Source organism: Meriones unguiculatus, chromosome 15 (assembly GCF_030254825.1).
Source record: "Meriones unguiculatus strain TT.TT164.6M chromosome 15, Bangor_MerUng_6.1, whole genome shotgun sequence".
Lineage (NCBI taxonomy): Eukaryota > Metazoa > Chordata > Mammalia > Rodentia > Muridae > Meriones > Meriones unguiculatus.
The window spans coordinates 46,254,262-46,275,722 of record NC_083362.1 but is presented as its reverse complement, the minus strand read 5'-3'; the positions used below and the strand labels follow the sequence as shown (position 1 = coordinate 46,275,722).

At 46.8% G+C, this 21,461-nt stretch overlaps 1 protein-coding gene across 1 annotated transcript in view; it reads right to left on the bottom strand.

Moving 5' to 3' along the window:
* The window catches only part of LOC110559602 (aldehyde oxidase 3), an 82,768-nt gene that overhangs the window by 24,641 nt on the left and 36,666 nt on the right, over nucleotides 1–21,461 (bottom strand). Inside the window, exons 17-27 of the mRNA XM_021655103.2 lie at nucleotides 19,929–20,098; nucleotides 19,261–19,375; nucleotides 18,795–18,917; nucleotides 16,300–16,396; nucleotides 13,571–13,695; nucleotides 11,140–11,273; nucleotides 8,652–8,739; nucleotides 6,613–6,699; nucleotides 5,135–5,326; nucleotides 4,703–4,930; nucleotides 117–212 (exon numbers count right to left, since the gene is read on the bottom strand). Of these exons, the coding sequence (XP_021510778.1) occupies nucleotides 117–212; nucleotides 4,703–4,930; nucleotides 5,135–5,326; nucleotides 6,613–6,699; nucleotides 8,652–8,739; nucleotides 11,140–11,273; nucleotides 13,571–13,695; nucleotides 16,300–16,396; nucleotides 18,795–18,917; nucleotides 19,261–19,375; nucleotides 19,929–20,098 (1,455 nt within the window). The remainder of the gene's footprint in view (nucleotides 1–116; nucleotides 213–4,702; nucleotides 4,931–5,134; nucleotides 5,327–6,612; nucleotides 6,700–8,651; nucleotides 8,740–11,139; nucleotides 11,274–13,570; nucleotides 13,696–16,299; nucleotides 16,397–18,794; nucleotides 18,918–19,260; nucleotides 19,376–19,928; nucleotides 20,099–21,461) is intronic.

The window sequence follows — 21,461 nt, the reverse complement described above, 5'->3', positions numbered from 1 at the left end:
AAAGAACAATTAGAGACACTATGCATATCTTGGCTACTGTATCACCAAGCCCAAATATGGCCCAAGTCCAGCACACTAAATTCTCTCTATGGCAATCCTGAAATGACCCCTCTCACCTGTATCATTTTGGTGTTAATACCTTGTCCCAGTTCAACACCTCCGTGAGCAACCAGCACAGACCCATCTGTGTAGATTTGGACCAAAGCAGCAGCCTGAAAAGAAATTAGAAATCTGTTCTCACACTGCGCTGAACTCCGACCTGGCCGGTGGAGAGCCAGGGGGCTCTCACCCAATTAACAGTGTTTCTGGAAATGTCAGTGTGGACTACTGCAAACTTCACTGCAGACACTCTCATGCCTGAGCGGAGTGTGTTGTCCCAGAAGCCAGGGAACACTTTGGGCAATCACTTATATGGAGATCGTGAGCTTTCATGCCTGGCTTTAAGGGGTGCAAAGGAGGAAGTCACAAAAACATGTCCAAGTCCAAAACCAAGCATCTCCAAAAGGTACAAGATAGAGAGAGGACACCCTCCTTCCTCCTCCTGCAGGGGGCCAATCGTCAGCTCCCGGTCACAGCTTTCGGAGTTCTCAAGAATGTGTTCTTGTTTTGTGGTACGACTTTTACAAGTGGCATGGAACTCAATAATCTATCTTGGATTTTTGTTCTGCGTCACATTTAGAGCCAATTCGCTGGTTTTAATATCTGTATAATATTCCATTATGTACGTGGACTACAATTTGTTTATTTAAAAAGTTTCCAAATGAGGACGATTATGCACAGGTTTTGTTGTTTGCATTTCTGTAGTTATGTCTTCAGATCATGAACATCTCGAACTATCTGAGCAAACACTATTTCTACATGTATTATTATTTTACTATCTCATGTGTACGGGTGTTTTTCTTGCACGTATGTCTGTGTATAGGTGGAGTTAATACATGGTGGTAATACCTTGTCCCAGTTCAACACCTCCATGAGCAACCAGCAGAGGATACTGGATCCCCGGGAAGCAGAGTTACAGATGGCTCTGATCCTCCATGTGGATGCTGGGACTTGAACCTAAGGCCTCTGGAAGAGCAGCAAAGGTTCTTAACTGCTGAGTCATCTCTCCAGCCCCGACAAACAATGTTTTAAAAGACTCATCGGGTAAATTTCCAGCAGCCGTACTGATGATGGAGCGGCGACTAAACTCAGGCTGTGGTAGCAACTGCTTAATTCTGTGACAAGATTGCAAACCACTGGATTATACGACTTGGTTTTCTTTCTCGTCTTTTCAGAATTGTGGTACGTAGCCTCTGCTTGCCTTGATTCCATAATCCTCCTGCTCCAGAACCTTAGGTAATGGGATTGCATGACTGTGCCTGGCTGAAGTGTACTGTTAAATGGGTGATTTTTATAGCATATAAACTATATCCCAATGAGGTTGTTTTAAAAAGTTTCCAGCAATAAATGTGGTTTGTCTTACTGCAAATGTATCAAAATATTTAGTTATCTTTCTAATTAGCACATTTAGCATATTCTTTAAAAATTTTGTCTTTGTTTTATGTTCATATGAGTCTTGCCTGTTTGCACATGTACAAGGCTTCAAGGAAGCCAGAAACCAGTATTGGGTTCCCCGTAACTCCCTTGATTTGAGAGAACCAAACTGAGGTCCTCTGCAGGAGTAGGAAGCACTCTTAACCATGGAGCCAACTCTCCAGCTCCCCGTTAGTATATCTGTACCAGTGCTCTCTGTTGATGGGGTCCTTGTATGGTCCCCCACACCAATCCCACCCCTGGGGCTTGGAACGGTGTCCAAAGGCTTCTGACAGTGTTTCAGGTCTGCCACACACGTGTTAGCCCAGACATTGCTATTCCATGAGTTTTCATGAATGAGAGAAGAGTGGGGACTGGCCCATTGATGGTGTGAAGCTGTGCAGTCTCTCTCTCTCTCTCTCTCTCTCTCTCTCTCTCTCTCTCTCTCTCTGTGTGTGTGTGTGTGTCTGTATGTGTCTCATCTATCGGGTCACTGCCCTTGGACAGAGGGGAATTTTGCTCTGCCATATACTCCTGCCCTAGGACTATCAGCTGGTCCAGGACTGGACTGATTGCTATTGCACCGTTTCCATTTTGTGGGAAATGACAACGAGAGCCAGAGACCTGTCAGGGCCACACAGCCATTCAGCATTCAAATCAGGCACACACCCAGACCTTCTAGCAGCAACTCTCCAGATCATATCACTTTCCTGGATAAAGTCATCAGTCACCCAGGAGGCTCTGGAGAAGGTGTGCTGAGTTGAACAGGCTCTGGGTTCTGTCTTTAAGGCTCAGATCAGGTGACTTTAAGGTGGTTTCAGAAGTGATATGGGACTCCAAAGGAGGCAGGAAAGCTTTACACTGCCAGCTCTCCCCACACCTCTGGTTTTCCCACTTAGCTTAATGCAGTTAGTTTTAATTTGATCATCACTGGGTAAGGAAGAAAGTAGACAGTGAGGAGAGCATTCTCACTCAAAGACGCAACATCATGGCACACTTCTGTCTCCCTGTGAATGTCTTGTTCTGATTATGTATACCTAGAGAGGAACATGCAGAAATACATAGATGCATGTTCTTGAAAGAATAACATTGACTATGTAGTAGCTGGAGGTAAAGAAGAAATAGAGAGAGAGGAGGCCACATTCCCTCTCCCACTGAAATGGAAAGCCCTTGTCAACTGTGTCTACAACCGAGCACAAAGTGTGGAAAGTGACCACAATTACATCCAGTTACATAGATATACACACAGAGGTATGGAAAAATATACCAACAAAAATAAATAGCAGTTTTCTCTATATGGCGGACTTCCGAGCAATTTTCTTTCTTTTGAAACTATTGGTGTCTTTTAAATTTGTACAGTAATAGTAAGTACATATTATTTGTGCTGTTCAAACAGTCAATAGCACATTTTTATTGATAAAAAATATTGACTATCAAAATATACTGTGACATTTTCCCCCATAACTAAACAGTGTTTGTGTATTGTGGGCGAATGATACTTGGAGGCCCCTTGACCTACAGTCTAGGGTAGAATGCTCACTTAAGTTCCTAAACCAGAGAAATGAAGAGGTTTAAGCATAGCCTCTAAAAACCCCTCATTAAAATACAGATTCTATAAAGTGGGTATCATTTGTGATCTCATATTACCCTCTTTCAAGAGTGGAGCAGAGAATGTTTGGAGCAAGTAGAATCCTGGGCAGATATACTTTTTAGTTTTGAGAGGGGTAGATAGAGTTGTTCTGCGAAACAGGACCAATTAGAGTTGAGCAGTCATGGATGTGTTAACAGCATGGCTGGTGTCTAGCAACATGAATTCTGAATAGCTAACTAGTCTTTGTCTTCCCTGGAGTTAATCCCATCATTATCTGGGGTGCGGTTAGACAGACAGCCCAGCAACGTCGTGGCTCCAAAGGATTTAGTGACAGAATGCAAAGACAGCAGAGGAGTTACTGCTACACGTGACCTAGCTGCAGGCAATGCAAGGCTGCTCTCTTCCCAGGGCCACCGTGGGAAGGGAGCGTGGCTCCTGGAGCAGGAATATATCTCGGGTCTCATCTTGTAGGCAGGGAGCCCATGAATGCTCAGTACAGCACCTGCAGACACCCTCATCTTTCTTCTCATGCAAATCTCATAAAACGTTCTAAAATTCCACTGACTCTGCCTTTTGGGGGCTCTGCCTTTGCTCCACCTTGATGGCACTGATTTTAAAAGACTTATTATTAGCTTCTGGCTATTTCTACACTCCCCAAGTGAAGTGTATCTTAATGAGAAACCTATAAACGATGACAACAAATCACTGACTAAAGTGCTGGGTTTTCTGTGTATGATCCAGTGAGCCCACTCTGCCTCCGTAGGGAGGACCATAAAAGCTCAGCTCAGACTTTCCAAAACTCAAGAAACAGTTTCAAGAAGATTATAAAGAATGACCGCATACTCATTTAAAAAAATCCTTTCACCCTGTTATTGATGTTACAGAGTATTCTCCCATATATTATTTGTCTACCCATTGAACTGTGGATCCATCCATGCAGTCATGTATGCTCTGTGCTAGGCTAGCGAACAAGCAGATGGCAGAGACAAGGGCTTGTGTGTTAGCCTGGAATAAGGAACCCTCAAGAGGAATCAAATTCCAGCGTTGTCTGACTATAAGAGTGGAGCATCAGGGTGGGAGAGCAGGGCAGGTAAAGCAAGGCTCCCAGCAGCCAGTAACGCTCAGAGCTTACACAAGAGCACAGCAGGTGTGCGACAGGACTGGGTTTCAGGAAGTACTCAGAACTGCAGATCTTGATATCAGCGATTGCTCAACCATCAATATTGTAGCCATGAGTGCAAAAGAGACCAAGTGCCAAACAAGTACCACCACGTCTACGATAGTGGTTCCCAACCGGGCGGCTGCAACCCCTCTGGGGTTCAAAGACTCTCTTACAGGGCCCCAAATCAGATATCCTGCACATCAGATGTTTAGATTACAGTTTATAACAGTAGCAAAATTATAGCTATGAAGTAGCAATGAAAATAATTTTATGATGGGGGGGTCACCACACCATGAGGAACTGTATTAAGAGGTTGCAGCATTAGGAAGGTTGAGAACCGCTGGTCTAAGAATTAGTGTCAATAGAGTACATGGAAACACACACACACACACACACACACACATACATTTTGCTAAAGCATTTCTGAAAACAATCACCTGATAATAAAATGTCTTTGGAAACCCAACCGAGAATTTCATGGGGATGATGGCCAGCCCTCTCTTCTTCCAAAAGCTCTGCTGGTTAAATTCGTCCACAGCCTTCTTCCTTTTGTAGTAGGAGGAATTTTCCATACACATCTCCCAGCACTTTATCAGATTCTTTGGGTCAAATTCTTGCTTGTGAATTGTCCTATCAATGTCTTTGTACATGTTTAACTCTCGAACCTGGGGGGGATGAAAATGCCAAATTTCACAAAAAGATCTCTAGAGAGCGAGCCCTAACAGAAGCGTGTTAAAGAATACCACAGAGCCAGCGTGGAGTGAAGTGAAGCTCTTAAATAAGGGTGTAAAGACTGTAAAGATGTAAAGAACTGAAGATGGTCCCTTTACCTGCTGAAAGACTTTGAAACAATTGTCTGTTCCTCTTACCTTCTCTGGTGGCAAGTGACATTTGGCTGCCACAGCTGACACCCAGGTTTCTGTCACAAATGCCCCCTGAGGAAAGCCAAATCCCCGGAAGGCTGTATTGGATGGCAAGTTGGTCCTACAGACACGACCTCGGACACAAAGGTTGGGGATCTTGTAAGCATTTTCCAGTTTGAGCAAAGCATATTCTATCACCTGGAAAAGTGTCCCAAGGTTAAAAAAAAATCAGTCAAATTCCTTGTTCAGGCAGGACGAAGACAAGCTCTTCTGGGGTTGATTTCTTGACTCTGTTCTTGGCACAGCCAGAAAGGGATCCCACATGAGTTTTCCAGCCATCCACTTACATGGTTGTGTAGTTCATGGTTTCATTGCTTGTTTACTTTTTATCTTTTCACAAACCCTTTAATATAGCCACATTCTTTGCCAAAATATCACAGTGCTTTCATAGTCCCAAAGTCCCTAAGACTTCCATTTTTTTTTTTTTTTTTTCAGAAAACAGAACTGTAAGGCCTGTCACAGCAAGACCCCACTCCTGATACAAATTTCTACATGGTACAAATCATCAGAGATGCATAAATTAGCTTCAAGGAAAGCTATTCGCATTAGTTATCATTGTAGATAATGCTATATTTTAAAATTAAATAAGGTAATTACAGTTTCTGTTGCTATTACTTGTGTTCCTGCGATGATAAACTGAAATAACTACAGTTTAGAATATACTATGGTTTTCACATCAGCTTGTTTTTAATTCTTAAAGATTAAGAGGTGTTTTTTTTTTCTCTCTCTCCAAAGAAGGAGGAAGAGGTGCTGTCCCCCGTTTTAATATACTTCGGGGTCCAACTTTACAACTTTAGAATTGATGGAAAGATTTAGAAAGGGGGATAAGGCCAATTGGACCAGTGTTGTCGTCATGTCTATTGTTAGAAGATTAGACAGGCATGGGAAGGCTCTATGTGAGTTTTGGAGAAGAGCCTAGGTGAGGCCTAGTCTCTAAGCAGAGGGAAGAGGCTGGGGATGTAGGAAAGAGTTTTCCCTGGCATGAGGAGGAGATTTGCCTGAGAGAAACCCAAAACCCTTTCTCCACATGTTCTCATGTTCCCTCCCTGACAGCACCCAGCTATGTCCAGAAGAGATTATGGACGAAGGGAAAATGGGAGATTCAGCTCTCTGCTGGGGAAGCTCTGAGGTCACCCTAAGATACTCAACAAAGGGGCACACCCAGACCCTAGGGCAGAGAGTGAAAAGCAAGCCTTGAGCACTCCCTGGACAGGGTACCTCAGAGCCAGAGCATCTTTCATTCCCTGACTCCTCACAGGTGGTGGGTGGTAGCGATCTGGAAACATCCTGAGTCATCCTTGCTCACAGTTTTTCTCAGGTCAGTGGGTGTAACAGACCTTCTAAGCTGACCCTCTAAGACACCAGGCTTACACTGAAGCCATCACCAAGAACAGGAGCTCCGGGTGTACCCCCACGTCACCTACCAGTTCAGAATCATCTGGTGTGCAGCCTCCATTGATGTAAAACTGGATGTCTGCTGCCTTGATTTTCCCGTCGTTCATAAAGCCAATCTGTGAAAAGGTAAGCACCATTTGTCCCTGTGAGTTCTGTGGTATGAATGCTAGTTCCTGAGCATTTGAACAGAGCAAGTGGAAGTTCAGTGAAGGGTACGAGTACAGGCTGGGGAGTGGGCCTGCCCAGGTTCAAACCCAGCTTCTCGTTTGCTTTGGGACACTGCCCTTCTGTGCCTCAATACCCTCAGGCATGACAGCAGGGAGCAAAACTGTCACCCATGCCAAAGCTTCATGTGTGTCACCACCATCTGGAAGGCCCGAGTCCCACCTTGGAGCATTTGGTTCAGTAAACCTGGGCTTGGAAATCTCTGTTTCTAGCAAATTCCCAGGTGGCACTGTTGCTGCCGATCTGGCGGCCATACTCTGCTCATGGCTGACCTGACCCACAGAAGCATCACACTTTGCGGTCCCAGCATTCAAACTATCCAGAGCTACCGAGTAAGACTCTGCCTCAAAAACCTACGAGAGAGATAGGGGAGCCTGCTCTGCCTTCATCACCTTCTTGTGGTGTCTCCCATGGGAACGCTGAACGGCCCTTCTCCCTTCTTGCATAGTTTTTCAGTCACTTAGGCAATGACAGCATCCTAGCTAGGCTGGACCTGGGTTACCCAATCAGGCATTAGGAGATGGAAGATGGGTGCCTGTCAGGCTTTGTGCTGGGCCTGAGGTGGTCACAACAGCTGTGGGAGAGGGAAAGCCAATGTCCAGTGAGGTTGCAGAGGGGCAGGGGTTCTGACTGAAGTGACCCGCTGTGATTTGCCTTAGGCACCTACCTGTGCATATAGCTCTCTCTCCTTGGTGCGCTTCCCATCCTCTCAGGACATTCACTCTTGCCTCTCAGTTCTTTTCTTCAGCCCACACATTACTGAGCTTCCTCTAACTACTTTATTGTTTCCCACAAAGCAAGTAGCTTTCCTCACAGTATTACAAAAAATATGGTGTATTTTGGCAATCATTTACGATATACTTAGTTGAAAGGAGAAGGTCGGAAACTAAAAAGGAACATTCCAGTGGACTGAGTTCTCAGTTTCCCCTGTTTTGGCTGGCTCAGCAGAGAGAATCACTCTGGCGGGTACTATGAAACTGGGTATTTGTCTGTGAATGAATGGCCACTTCTTTACAGACTGTTGGCCATCCCACACTTCATTTCAGCACATATTTTGATTATGTGGGAGACACTAAGAAAACAGGTATGTAAAGACAGGAACCTGCTTCCTACACAGGAAGCTAGAGGTCTGGAAGGAAGATGAGCTTATCAGCAGCCGCATGGCCGAGAAGAAGCGTGTACCAGATACTCTGGAGGGAATGAGTGGGAGGGTACTGGCACTCTGTAATCACGGGGGACACACTATGGGGTTTCGGGGTTCGGCTGCAGAGGTCTCCTAGGGAAAGTCCTCCCTGCACAAAGATCTGTATCTGACCACAGTGGAACGAGGAGCCACACAGGCTTTTATGCTAGAGTTCACGGTCTCCTCGGCTGTGGGCTGAGGTCTCTGGGGCCTACAGCTGGAGCCAGGGGAGGCCAGTTTCTGTTGCTTGTTTCTTGGCACATTTTCTGTGTCCTTCTGGATACAGTGCTGTGCATTCCACCAGGCTGAAGTTGCTAGGAAACTATCTTCCAGCAAGGAGGAAATATTTTGAACTAGATTCATGATTCTACAGGATGGGTCAAATTCAGAGATGTGTCAAATCCTGAAACACCTGCATTCCAGGGGTCCCAGGAATGGGGAGACCAGTTTCTGGCTCACTTTTGTCTTGCTCCCGTTCTCCATATTAGTGTCTCTTATGTGCGGTGACTCAAGGGTCAAAACCGGTGATACTGAGGTTTGGTCAAAAGGCCAGGGCACTCACGCTGTGTGGGTGAGCAGAGGGCTCTGGCAGTCTGGAGACGCTAGCCACGGGCCCCCGAAGGCCCAAGCACGTGTGTGATGCCCTTGCTACCCACTTACCTTGTATTTCCCGAGTAGTGGGTGGCGTCCTCCGGTTATCAGCATGTCATCCCCACGCTCTAGAATAAAACGGATCGAGCAGCCAGTCCTAGAGAGATAGACAGGGGATCACAATCCTAACAGATTTGAGATTTGAATTCGGGTTTGCACAACGTGCCAGCAACCAGTGTCATTCTACAAGGGAGACAGCCAGAACGCATCCACTCCCAGGAGAGAGATGGGAGCTTTGAGGGCTTTTTTGCTTTGCTTTGTTTTGTTTTTTGAGACAGGGTTTCTCTGTGTAGCCTTAGCTGGCCTCGAACTCACAAAGACCCACCTGCCTCTGCCTTCCTGAGTGCTGGGACTGTACCACCACACCAGCTCAGCTTTGAGTTTTCTTGCTGCTTCCTGGTAAAACAGGGCAGTTGGGAAGCTGCCTGTAGGCTTAGAAAATTCCTTTGCGGGACCTCTCTCCATCACAGTCAAGCCTGTCTGTGATTGCCACGGACCCGACTCCAAAGTTTCAGAAAGTGTCCACAGCTGTGAATTCGAGTCCCCACCCACGCACAGTAGTCTGGGGAGTTTAGAACTCCCTAAAGATGGACACTTTCGTGAATCTTGTCTTATTCCCCTTGGTAGCCACACTCCATCTTTGTTAGTGGTGTTACATGTGTGTAACATGTGTGTGTAGTTAACATGCAAGTCCAAGTTTACATCTTAATAACTTGCATTCCTTATCCCAATACCAATGCACAGTAAATCACAGCACTTATCTCTCCCCTACAAAATTTCTAGGTTCTGTCCACGTTTCCTCTTTTAATAAGTGTTCCTTTGGTTAAGCTTTAACTTTCTTATGTCCGGACAACTGCAGCTGGAATTCTAGCGTCTTCTCTGGAATTCCATCTTCAACTTCAGTCTGTATCTCAGAGCCCCTCCAGGTGAGCAGGAAACATCATACGTGGGGCTGGGGGAGGTGGCTCAGTGAGAAAAGGTTCTCCCATGTACGCTGGGCAACCTGGGTTTGTTCCCCAGAACCCACAGAAAGGTAGGAGGAAAGACGAGACCCCGTGAAGTTGTCCTGAGCTCACGTATGCGATGGCAGCAGGCATGTCTCCATATATACCGTGCACACGTGGTAAGAAAATGGTGATAACAAAAACAACAGCAGCAGAATAGCACAGACATCTGGCCTCAACCACTGCAACCCAGCTTTCCCTTCCTTCAATAGTTACAACCTCCCCAGGGCTCTTTCCTGAGACTGATACTCCAACCGAAGACCATGCATGAAGATAACTTAAGACCCCTGCACAGATGTAGCCCATGGCAGTTCAGTATCCAAGTGGGTTCCATAGTAATAGGAACAGGGACTGTCCCTGACATGAACTGATTGGCCTGCTCTGTAATTACCTCCCCCTGACGGGGGAGCAGCCTTACCAGGCCACAGAAGATGACAATGCAGCCACTCCTGATGAGACCTAATTGACTAGGATCAGAAGGAAGGAAAAGAAGTCCTCCCTTATCAGTGGACTTGGGGAGGAGCATGCGTGCATATCGGGGAGGAAGGGAGGGATTGGGACGGGAGGAGGGAGGAAACCACAGGGGGGATACAAAGTGGATAAAGCGTAATTAATAAAGAATAATAAAAAAAGACCTCCCCATGTGTGAAGTTTGCATCTGTTTAAATGTGGTTGCGATTACTAATGTTGAGCAGGTGTTTCGTAGCTTTATAAATGGCTCCTTTTCCAGGACACGGTAGTGAGAGGGTTGTGTGTGTGAGAGAGAGAGAGAAAGAAGGTGAGATAGAGAGTTGGCTTGTGAAGCCCGGCTACTCTCTCTAGATGCCAGGCTATCTGAGAGCACATCAGGCCTGCCTTCCAGAGCCGATCCTTGTTAGCATTCCTCGTTAGCCACGCGCCTCAGCGACAGCTACTCTATTTTAAGTTTTTAATAGGTTATCCACACACATAAGACAATTTAAAAAAATCACAAGGGGCCTCAGTGAAAAGCATGTCGCCTGCTGCAATCCCCAGCCACGCAGCTCTTCCAGGAAGTGCCGCTGTCAGCAGTTTTTTGTTGTTCTAAACACATTACATTTTTAATGTGCTACCAGGTGTCTTGTTCCTTATGGACTAGTAAATCACCCACGTGGATAGCATCCAAATATTCGTTTTTCCTCCACCCTACTGCCTATCTTTATGGGATTTCGCTTGTGCCTCAATGAATACTGTGGACTAATCAAATCTTCCACTTCCCTTCTTCTTTGGCAATTGAGCCAAAAGCCAGCAGGAGGGTGAGACAGAAGCCACCCAAACCGAGAGCTTTGTGGGAAAGCAGGACAAGTGAGTCAACCTGTTCCCAGTGCTGTCCCCACCCCCAAAGAGGAGGCACTTCCTTAGCATATGGTGGGAATGTCTCCAAGAAGGCCTTGGAGATTTGCTGGGACCGGAGGGTAAGAGCTGGGTCCCGGGGGAGCCCCATCCCCACGAATGTGGCCCCCAGATCCACTCACTTCTGTGCAGCCACGGCTGCCACGGATGCCAGGAGCCCAGGCTTGGTTGCTTTCCCTCCGAAGGCTCCACCAACCCTTTTCACATGACAGTTGATCCTATTCTTTGGCATGCCCAAGGTGCGAGCCACCATTTCCTACGAGGAGTTGACCGCGGGCCCCGAGAAGGTAAAATAGAACACACATGGTTAGCAAAACATCCACTTGCCAGAGAGCTTTCTTAGTAGTATTTTTCTCACTGCCTGCAGGAAGAATATATTTCTTTACCTATGTTGAGTATCAGCTGCAGAGATTATACGAATGCCTGCAACATGCCAGCTGAGGGGGTACGTTAGTAGTGCTCTTCAAAATTAGTGAATGACAGACCGCGTCACAAATAGCCACATTGAGCTCCTCATTGCCCTCATTGCCGGTGTAGCAGCCCCTACAGTCCTGCAAAGGGTCCCCGAGCTCTGAGCATTCATGTCTTATAAACGAGAAGGCAGAAGACAGGGAAGCTATACACCAGGCAAAAGGAAATAGTATATGACTCCATCCAATTCAGGCTGGCAGAGCTGACCAGCGGGCCACAAGGCATGGAGGTAAATCAGAGCCGGCTACGACTCCAGGGATGGTCTGAAGCGGAAGCAAGTAGACCGGAGGGAAGATGGTGACAACCCTTCCCAGCCAGCTGAGAGGCGGCTGCAGGGGGCCCACGCAACAACACGGCGGGAGGAGTTTGAGGAACGGCAACTCTCTTTTTAGAAAACGACGTATACTTCTGCTCAGTTGAGGAAATATGCTTAACTGAGACATCAGTCGGGGAATAATTGCTCCTGAGTCAATGGGCAGAACAGTGTGGCCGCCAGCATAGCATGCTACAAGGAAAGGAAGACACACACGCACACACACACATACACACACGCACACACACACACACATGCACACACACACACGCACACGCACACACACACACACACACACACACATGCACGCACACACACACGCACAAAAGCATCCTGGGAAGTGAGTGATGGGGCAGGGCTGTACAATCCTGATGGTAAACACAGTTAGTCTCTGTATACTCAGGAAAATCTATGTCGTTTCTGAAGGGCCTGGCATCAAAGATGCAATGTTGGTGGACAGGTGCTGGTGTAAGAAAGGCTAGGCGCTCAGAGAGCAGATACGGGCAGCCGTTAGCTGTGACTGAGCCATCAGCTCAGGCAGTATTCATCAGGGTTAAATTTCCCAAGAGTGGTTATGTTGTAACCATAAAGGAACATGCCACAGGAACACATGGCTATATGTGGGTTTGGCGTAAACACACATATTTAGCACATTTCATCTTGAAATTTTTATTTGGAAAAGTTACACTCATTCGGGAGAAGGAGAGACTGGAGAGCAAAGCAAGGAACACGGAGAGTGTTAAGAAACAGACGATGTGCAGAAGGAGGCAGCAAGGACATCCGGAAGGGAGAGGCAGCGCTGGGGATGGTGGTGGGAACTGAACCAGAGCACAAGAGGGAAATGCAAGCAATTGTTCTACAACATGCCTCAGAAGGGGCGATGGAAAAGATACTGGGTCAAGCAAATCAGGACACTCTGTTTTAATTATTTTAAGTGCATGATCGCTTGAATGTGTATGTGCGTGTGCGTGTGCGTGTGCGTGTTCGTGTGTGTGTGTGTGTGTGTGTGTGTGTGTGTGTGTGTGCAAGTGTTGGGAATTGAACTTGGGTCCTCTGGAAGAGCAGCGTGTGCTTTTAATGCTGAGTCATCTCTCCAGCTCCCCCCTCCTTCGCCCCCCCCAGCCTTTTTTGGGACAAAGTCTCACTGATTTAGGTTAACCTTGAACTCACAACAGGACCCAGCTGGGGTGGGGGCTATTTTTAAGAATGGGCGTATCTGGCCTGGGGAGATGGCTCTGTTGGGAAAGGGCTTCCTGCCCAGAGGACGGAGGCGCAGATCCCTGTGGCCTGCTGTTGGGCTGGCACGCTTGGGGAGCGCCAGGCCAGTGTGCGGCACCTGAGCAGCAGCACCCGGTGCCGACCCCCGGCCTACATGCGTACTCACACAAACCTGTGCACCCACGGGCACACACATTCACAAACGCACGCACGCGCCCGCAGAGGGCGGACCTGTTTTTACCCCCTGGCCCGAATTAGAGATTAACCTTGTAGATGTAGCAGAGGCAGATGTGGGCTAAGAGCACAGATTTAAAGCTTTGGGCTGGAGAGGACCATACACGGAGGAGGGGGGCTACAGGAAAATGCAGCTAGACCCCACAGCCCGGCTTATTTCCCAGTGAGACAAGAGGTGGCCATCATTTGAGAAGAAGGGGGTGGACTTCTGCAGACATCTAAAATGAGGGCTCGGTGTTGCCTCTGACTTGATATTCAAACTTTTGTCTTTTTTACTTCTAAGTCAGATAAGTGACGGCCAGCGTGACGGGACCTACCTGTGTGAATGCTGCGTCCTGGCTTGACACATAGATGTCTATCTGCTCATCCTCTCCCTTAGGTACCACACGTACGCTTTGAGTCTCCATGTAAAAATGTTCCTGGCCTCCAAAGTGTACCTCCCCTTTTGGACACAGGAAACACACACGGCTTTAGAGACACATCACCCACGTACATCTGAAGCAGAGTATGGCATGTTTTGCTAAATGTTATCATCTTATTCCAGGTCATGGGAACGGCATTTCGTTTCCTGTCTTAATTTCAAAGAATCGTTGCAATTTGACAGAGTTTCCAAAAGCAGCCGTCAATATGCATAATTGGGCAATTACACACAATTTAAAATCTCCTAGGCGCTTGGCTCCATTTCCTTACCTACTTCTGTCAGCATGCTCTTAAGAACTAGAAATTAATTTTTGTTGGCTTGAGCAACAACTGGGATTTCAGGTAAGAGCGAGAAATGAGACTATCTTTCCTCCGGGTAAATTCATTTCTGTAATGAGGCTGTCCAGGGTAGTTAACGATTTTAACCAGCATCCATAAACCCGTGCTTGAATCCTGACAGACAGCCAGATGCATTTTCGTGAGTTTGTTGGCAAGTGTTAAGCCACAAACCACATCTCTGCTACTCTGTTGGAAGTGGCCTCGCTAGGACCCCACAGGTCAAGTGCCTGCCTTGCTGGTGTACGTAACATGAAGGTGAAGGCTGGATTCTCAGCATTGTGAACAGCACCGCACCCACAGAATAGCCCAGCCAAGGCAGAGGCCTCAGCTAGAAAGAACAAACAGTGTCTGTGGTGAGGGAGGGGAGCTGGGCAGGGTGAGCGGCTCTCCTCCTCCTCTCCCTCCTCCTTCCCTGTCACAGGCATTAAAAAAATAAAGCCGAGGGTCAGGAAAGATGGCTCAGTGGGAGAAAGCCAACTCCTGAAAGTTGTTCCCTGAGCTCAACGTGTGTGCTTAGCCTGTGCGTGTACACACACGCACCCTAAATCAATAAATGCAAAAAAAAACCTTTAAATCAGTTCGGTTTGCAGAAAGTATGTGGAGTGTTCATGATCCACAGATACAATTTTTAAGCTGATCTGGATTTCTAGGCTGTGCTCGCTCCTTTTCCGGTTTTTATTGACTGCCGTGGCTGAGAATCCTGGGTGAACACCCTGGAATCACCACGTTCGCTTGAGTTCATTTCTCTGGGAAATAACTGTAATGAGTCCCCCCCTTTGCTTCTCACAACCTCCCCAGCTCCCCCCACTTTGTCACATGTCTGTAACTTTTATTGTAATATTGTTCCGTTGAAATAAATTCAGCCCCAGGACGCCTCCATACTTGCAATAATGAACTTTACGCTAATTAATGATGTAAATGAAATGAAAGGTCAACCAGGAGTGTAACAGGCCAGCCTTAGTTAGCTATTGGTCCAGCGGTGGAGCGTCAGCCAGTCACAAGCCAGCAAATGACCAGTTCCCGAGGCTCACTTCCCTTCTGCCTATGAACCTTCCTGACCGTGCTGTGGTAGGGCCTGCTCTCAGCTCCTCACATGCCTTTTCCCTCAGTTTAACTCTTAACTTTAAGTTTCCTGAAGTTTTTCTTCCCACAGGACTAATTTTGACTTTAACAATGGGTTTGGGTCGCTTTGCCTGGAGGCCCTGCCAACCCCTGTGGAAATGGAATAAATTCGGATTTTAAGTGGATTTTTAAAATATATATATATATATATGTATATATATATATATATATATATATTAGTTCCTTTAGAGACTGACCTGCTTTTTATGGATTCTCCCAAAGCTGCTCTCCAGCACCTGAATTCTTATCTATTAATGAATTCTACCTCATTTTTGCAGGCAGTGCCCATCAAGGCCTGCTGGCTCCCTGGACCCCTCATCTGTCTGCCCACAAACACGTCCACCATGATGCAAATGGTATCCCTTCCCCCCTGGACAACACATCTTTAATTTCAGAGACTTCTTAGACGCTTCTTTGCTGCCCACACCTAGTCAGTGACTAAGCTTTCTCTTACATTCTCCCATTGTCTCAGTGATATCTCAGTTACCCAGGACACTGTAATCTGATCTGGCTTCCGATGGACCCTTTCTTCCCATTTTAATCCAAATTCTCCTGTCAGGTGCTCTAAATGGCAATGGAGTTACTGTCACTCTCCTGGTCAGAATACCAAGTGTTTCCCATTGTCTGTAAAGTACAGGTTTTTTTTTTTCCTCTCTCTCTCCTCTCTCTCTTTCTTTACTATGGGTCAAGCCCTTTCATATATTTCCCTGTCTTTTCTGAGTCTCATATTCTGGGTTGTCCCCTCATTATTCTCTTCAAGAGTTAAGGTTCACTAAGTTCATCCAGGCCCTGGGCGTGCTATGCAAGCCCTACCACTGAGCTATGTCCTCCTGCCCTTTGCTTTTGAAAGAGCTTTCACTATGCTCCCTATCCCAGGCTGCCCTCAAACTCACGTTCTTCCTGCCTCAGCACGCGGAATGCTGGGATACACCACCAAGCTTCACTTCCACTTTAAAGAAGACACAGCAACAACATATACAAACTCCCACAGTAAAAAGAAAGAGACTTTAAGAATTCACCTTGGAAGGGGCCGGGTGGCCTTGGCAAGCGCCTTTAATCCCAGCGCCTGAGAGGCAGAGGCAGGCGATCTCTGTGAGTTTGAGGCCAGACATAGCTCCATAGTGAGACCCTGTCTCAACCCCTCCCCTCCATCCAAAAAATTCACCTTCGAGGATCTGATCAACACAGTTAAATGCCAACTGGACATCCCCTTGTTCTAGTTTTTTCTCAGGTCCAATAAATGATTCATGTTGCAGCGCGTCCTGTGGGGGTAACAAATGAGGAGAGGTATTATTCACGACGCTCAGTTTGTCTGTGGGCGTGCTGTACACTGAAACCCATACATAAGGTAGTCATCAAATTCAAAACTCCCTAGGGCAGCACTCGTTCTAAACATGGCATCTTCATGCCTCAGCGAGTCTGGGGACACCTTGGATCCTATCTTCTGAGCTGGCACAGTTTGGAAGACGTGATTCTGGTGTCATGGAGCCCATTATGTAACTCTGCCTGTCGGTCTTCCCTGAATTCAGGACACCTGTGCCCCTTAATCCTCAGAAGAAACCCATTAGGAGGCTTAACGCTAGATTAGCCTAAACCCTTACGCTAGCTTTAGCGTTCTTGCCACCCTCCGTTCACAGCTAGGTGAGCTGATGAGGATGAAAAAGAAAATGATTTCAACAGCCAGCACCACACAGACGTTTATCCTCTGGTCCTTAACTCACCCAAGTTCGTCTCAAAAATCACACCTGCTTGTATTCTTGCTTTTTTATTTTGTGAATGGCTTACTGTTTTTATTTCAAAGCTATATTTTAAACTTCTTAAAAAAATTAACTAGTACATTCCAGTGTTTTCAGAGTGAGACAGCATCTGCATAGATTGGTGCAGTGTGGGTGTGGGTGTGGGGTGCGTGCCCCAAAGGTGAGTACTACTGTCAGTTTTTTATATATTCTCCTAGACAGATGCAAACACAAATACACGCAAGCCCCTGAGCTTAACATCCTGGTTAGGTACACTTGTGCCTTCTTCCATTTATCAGTACCATTCAGAGACCTTTCCGTACCCGTGAACAGAGAATGAGCTCAATAAAAAAGTCCACACAACCCCACAGAATGTGTGTGTGTGTTCAACAAGGTCGAACTCGGGGCCTCCCACATGCTAGGTAAGTACTCTATCACAGAACCACAAATCAAGTCCTAGTCCCATGACACAAAGGAACATGCATTTGGGGTTTTACTATTGCCAACAGCTGAGTCCAGGTACAGCTTCCGGTAGTCGGCTTCCCGGTGAAGGGTATAGTCTCTCAGCGTTTTCATAAACACTGCTAAATGTTTCCTCATGCAGATTATTGCTGTGTTTCATATTCCTTCCAGGAAGATAAGAAAATATCTGCTTCCATACAGGTCACCAGCTCAGTGTTGTGAAACTTTGGTATTTTTTGCTGAAAATGGCAGTTTGTTGTAACTTAAATTCCTCCTGTTATTAATAGGATCATACATTGGCCGTTTGCAATTTCTTCTTGCAGTCAATATATTTGTATCCTTTGTTCAGTTTCCCTATTTGTTCTTTTTTTTTTTTTTCCATTTCTAGGAACTATACAATTAGGCAACATGTTGGTTTCCTATCATGTGGCTTACAGATTTTTCCCAGTTGTTGGCTGTCTTTTGTTCCAAGCACATTATTTCTTTGTGCTCAAGTATTCTCACTCCACATTGCTAATCAGTCAATCTCTTATGGAATTTACAAGTCGAGTGATACTCAGGAATGTTATGAAGGCGTCCACCCGTGCTTTCTTTTCCTGCTGCTTGGATTTTGCTTTTGACCTCTTCACTAGTGCTTAATCTTCCTTATTTTGGTCTATTCTGATGCAATGAGCCAGTGTGGTAAGGTTAATTCTGTTCATCCCTCACTTTTCCTTAGCCCTTGACCTCCAGTGTATGTGACCCCACTGTATGGATCTGTGGACAAATCTTCATGGGCCTTTAGTGAAGAGGGAAAGAGTGCTCAGCTGGCTGTCTGGTGAGCCAGACAATGCCTTCTTCCTCTAGTGGAACTGCCACAAAATGCAACAAAGAATGGCTGCAGTTTGCCTTGCAATCTAGAGAAAAGTGAAGAAAAGCCAAGGCAAGAAAGAACCCTCTCCACACTTAGGGGGCTGGGCCAGTCCCGTGGAAGGCAACAGAAAACTTGAAGATGGCTTAAAGCCCAGGCAACTGGAGCCCAGGACAGAAGCTAAGAGAAATAAATTCCAAGTTTACAAACCTTCAAATCAACCTAAGAGTCAAAGGGTGAAGTTTCTAATATCCAAATGTCAAGCTTGGAAATTGGGAAAACCAGAAAGATTTGTCTCAGGTGTTCCCAGGGCAGGTGTCACAGGAAGGGGTCTGTAGTGGGATTAGAGGACCCATTTCCAGCAGGAAGTATCTGATGGGAAAAGGAAAGGAGCCAGAAAATTCCAGGAAAACCCAAACCAAACCAAACCAATCCAAAACAAAACACTTTTTTTCTGCCGTGTGTTATCGCCAGAGTATGTGACCACTGCCTTAGAGTTAAGGAAGTTCACAAGGACTGCTTAGTGACACCTAGCAACACTCTTCCAAGCTCTCGGCAAAGACTCACTGCGCCAAGCCAACCGAAGACCGACGGAGCAGTTGATGAAGTTACCTGAACAGTCACAATCGTGGGCTCCAAATCTTCATAGACAATCTGCACTTTTTTGGAGGCCTGCTTGGCATGAGCGTAAGAGTCAGCAGCCACTGCACAGATGATCTGACCCACGCAGATCACCTGAGAAGAGGGAGGAGAGCAAAGGACACACACAGAGAGAATGAAAGGTCCTTGTCAACGGCGGGGGGGGGGCTGGTGGGGGAGGGCAGCACAGAGCACCCCCCCTTGGCAGGCTGCCACTAACAATGAGCCCCAGAAAGCCTCTGAGCCTCCACGTCCTTGTCTTATAAGAGATGCGAGCCAGTTTACCTGGTTCCCGCTACCTCAAGTCAGTTACGAAACAAGGCTTAGTACAGACGGGTCCTCAGGAAGAGCGCGCACGGTCATGTACGTCAAGCCCCTGTGTCTGCTTGCCATTACCGTTGACGTGCCACGAGAGGCTTAGGCACCATCGTCACACTACCTCATCCTGTGCATACAGGCACTCTTCTTCTCTGCCGTTGTCACCAGGAACGTCTTGGGCCGTTATCACATCAAACACACCAGGTGATGCCAAGGCCTCGGAGGCATCAAGGGAGCTGGGAAGGAGAGAAAATCACAGTGTGTCACCTGGGGGGTGGGGGTGGGGTAGGGGACACGAGGACCTCATCCCCATGAAGAAGATGGAGATACTGAGGAACATCAGCAGGCAAGCCCGCAATGTGGAGGTGTTAACGTTGGAGGAGGGAGGGTCCACTGGGTCCACTGGGTCCACCGGGCACAGACTAGCCTCCCCTTCCAGGCTGAGTCCATGCTTGCTTCCCTCCGCTAGTGCTCAGGTGAGGCCTGGGACCCTTTGATGGTAGACATCAAAACAGAGAAGCATCGCTTCGCACTAAGCAGGAAAGTTGTTCTCGACCCAGTATGTTCTCAGCTAACAATGGCCAGTTCTTCAGGTGAAAGCTGCTCTTTCAGCGGGGGCCTCCTCGTCTACACTCCCAAGCCCACTGTTTCCCACAGCCTTGTATTGTCAAGATACGTGCTCAGATTGTGTTTTCAGTATGTGGAGTAGGATCAATTGCTAAGAGGCAACCACATCTCTAAGTGCCCTCTGGGGGTGCCAAGGCTCCCAACTCCATCATCACGGCTTACATGATTCTAGCATGTGGCCTGGTGCTGGTTACCACAGCCAGGAAGAGCTCCTCTGCCAAGGGAGACATATCATCGCAAAATACTGCCTCCCCCGTGGCGTGTTTAATGCCAGACTGATGCATGATGGGACGCCCGACTGGGTCTCGAAGAGGCTGCTGGGAGTCTACATCCTGTGTTAAGAGAGCAGAGCACAGACAAAATAAGTAAGCAAAACTATTCATGGGCCAGGAGGTTCTGCCAGGAAGTGGCTCCTTTTCTAAAGTAGCTTATTTGAGCTGAAAGTGGGTTTTTCTTCTTTCCCGTTGTTGCTTGTCTGCAGGAAACAGAAAAGGTAGTCACATGTAGGAAATGAGACAGGTTGGTCCTTGACTTGAACAAAGATAGATTTTATGACAGGTAGCATCTAGGAGACCTCTTTTCTGGGGAACCTTGTATGTTTTGTAAAGCAGACCACATGGGAAGCCACTGAAGGTAGGGTCGTCAACTACTGGTGGGTTCGTGGGCTCGAGGTGGGTGGGAGTCAGGAGACAGGAGTTCTAGCGAGCCTTAGCCGGGAGTTCTTAAGTGTTTAAGTTTTGGAGGTTGTAGCTTCAAACCTTCAAAGTGTGAAATCAGAGCCATGATTTTTAGGTAAGACAACCTTTGAACTTGCAAACTAAGAGATGTACATCGTTAAAACGATGTGTGTGGCACACGTATGTGCACACGTGTGTGTTTACCTGCTCGTGTGTGCCTAGGAAGGGCAGAGGTTGGCGCTTAGTGCCTTCCTTCATTACTCCCCATCTTATTTTTGAGGCAAGGTCTCTCGATGAACCTGCAGCTTGCTGTTTTGCCTAGACTGGCTGGCTGGCCGGCCAGCATGGGGACACGCAGGGTCTGGTTTGGGAAAAAACGATCTCAAAGGTTACAGGTTATTCTCTGCAAGGTGTTTTCTGGTTTTGCATCTAAGTCGGTCACATTTCACCAGTCTTCGGGGCCAAACTTAGTCCCTTTCACTTTTATTCATTGATTATGTTTATTGGTCTCCTCATTAATGAGTTAAAGAAATGTCTGATATATGCTTTATATATGCCATTAATGAGTGAAAGAAATGTCTGATATATGCTTTATATATGTTTATTGAACGAAAATCAAGTTTTGAATACTCTAGGGTGCTTTTACAGTGGATTTTTGTGTTAGGTCTTTATATGCTTTTGTGTTTGTCAATTTTTCATAAAGAGCACATTTTCTCTAATAAGAAATAAAAAAAATGTGTGTGTGTGTGTGTGTGTGTGTGTGTGCGCGCGCGCGCGCGCGCGCGCGTCTGCACGGCCTTAATTTTTAATTCACATTTTCCCCAACCCTCTCCCCAGCGAAGGACACATCAAGACTTCCAAAGGCAGCTCGTAGTTGACATGCTTTATCATGTTCCTCTCTATAACTTGGTTATCAATTATTTACCCCCCCAGCTCATGTGTTAAAGGACTGGGGACTAGCCTGGACTGACACTGGGAAGAGGAGTTAGATCATTGGGGACCACATCCTTGAAGAATG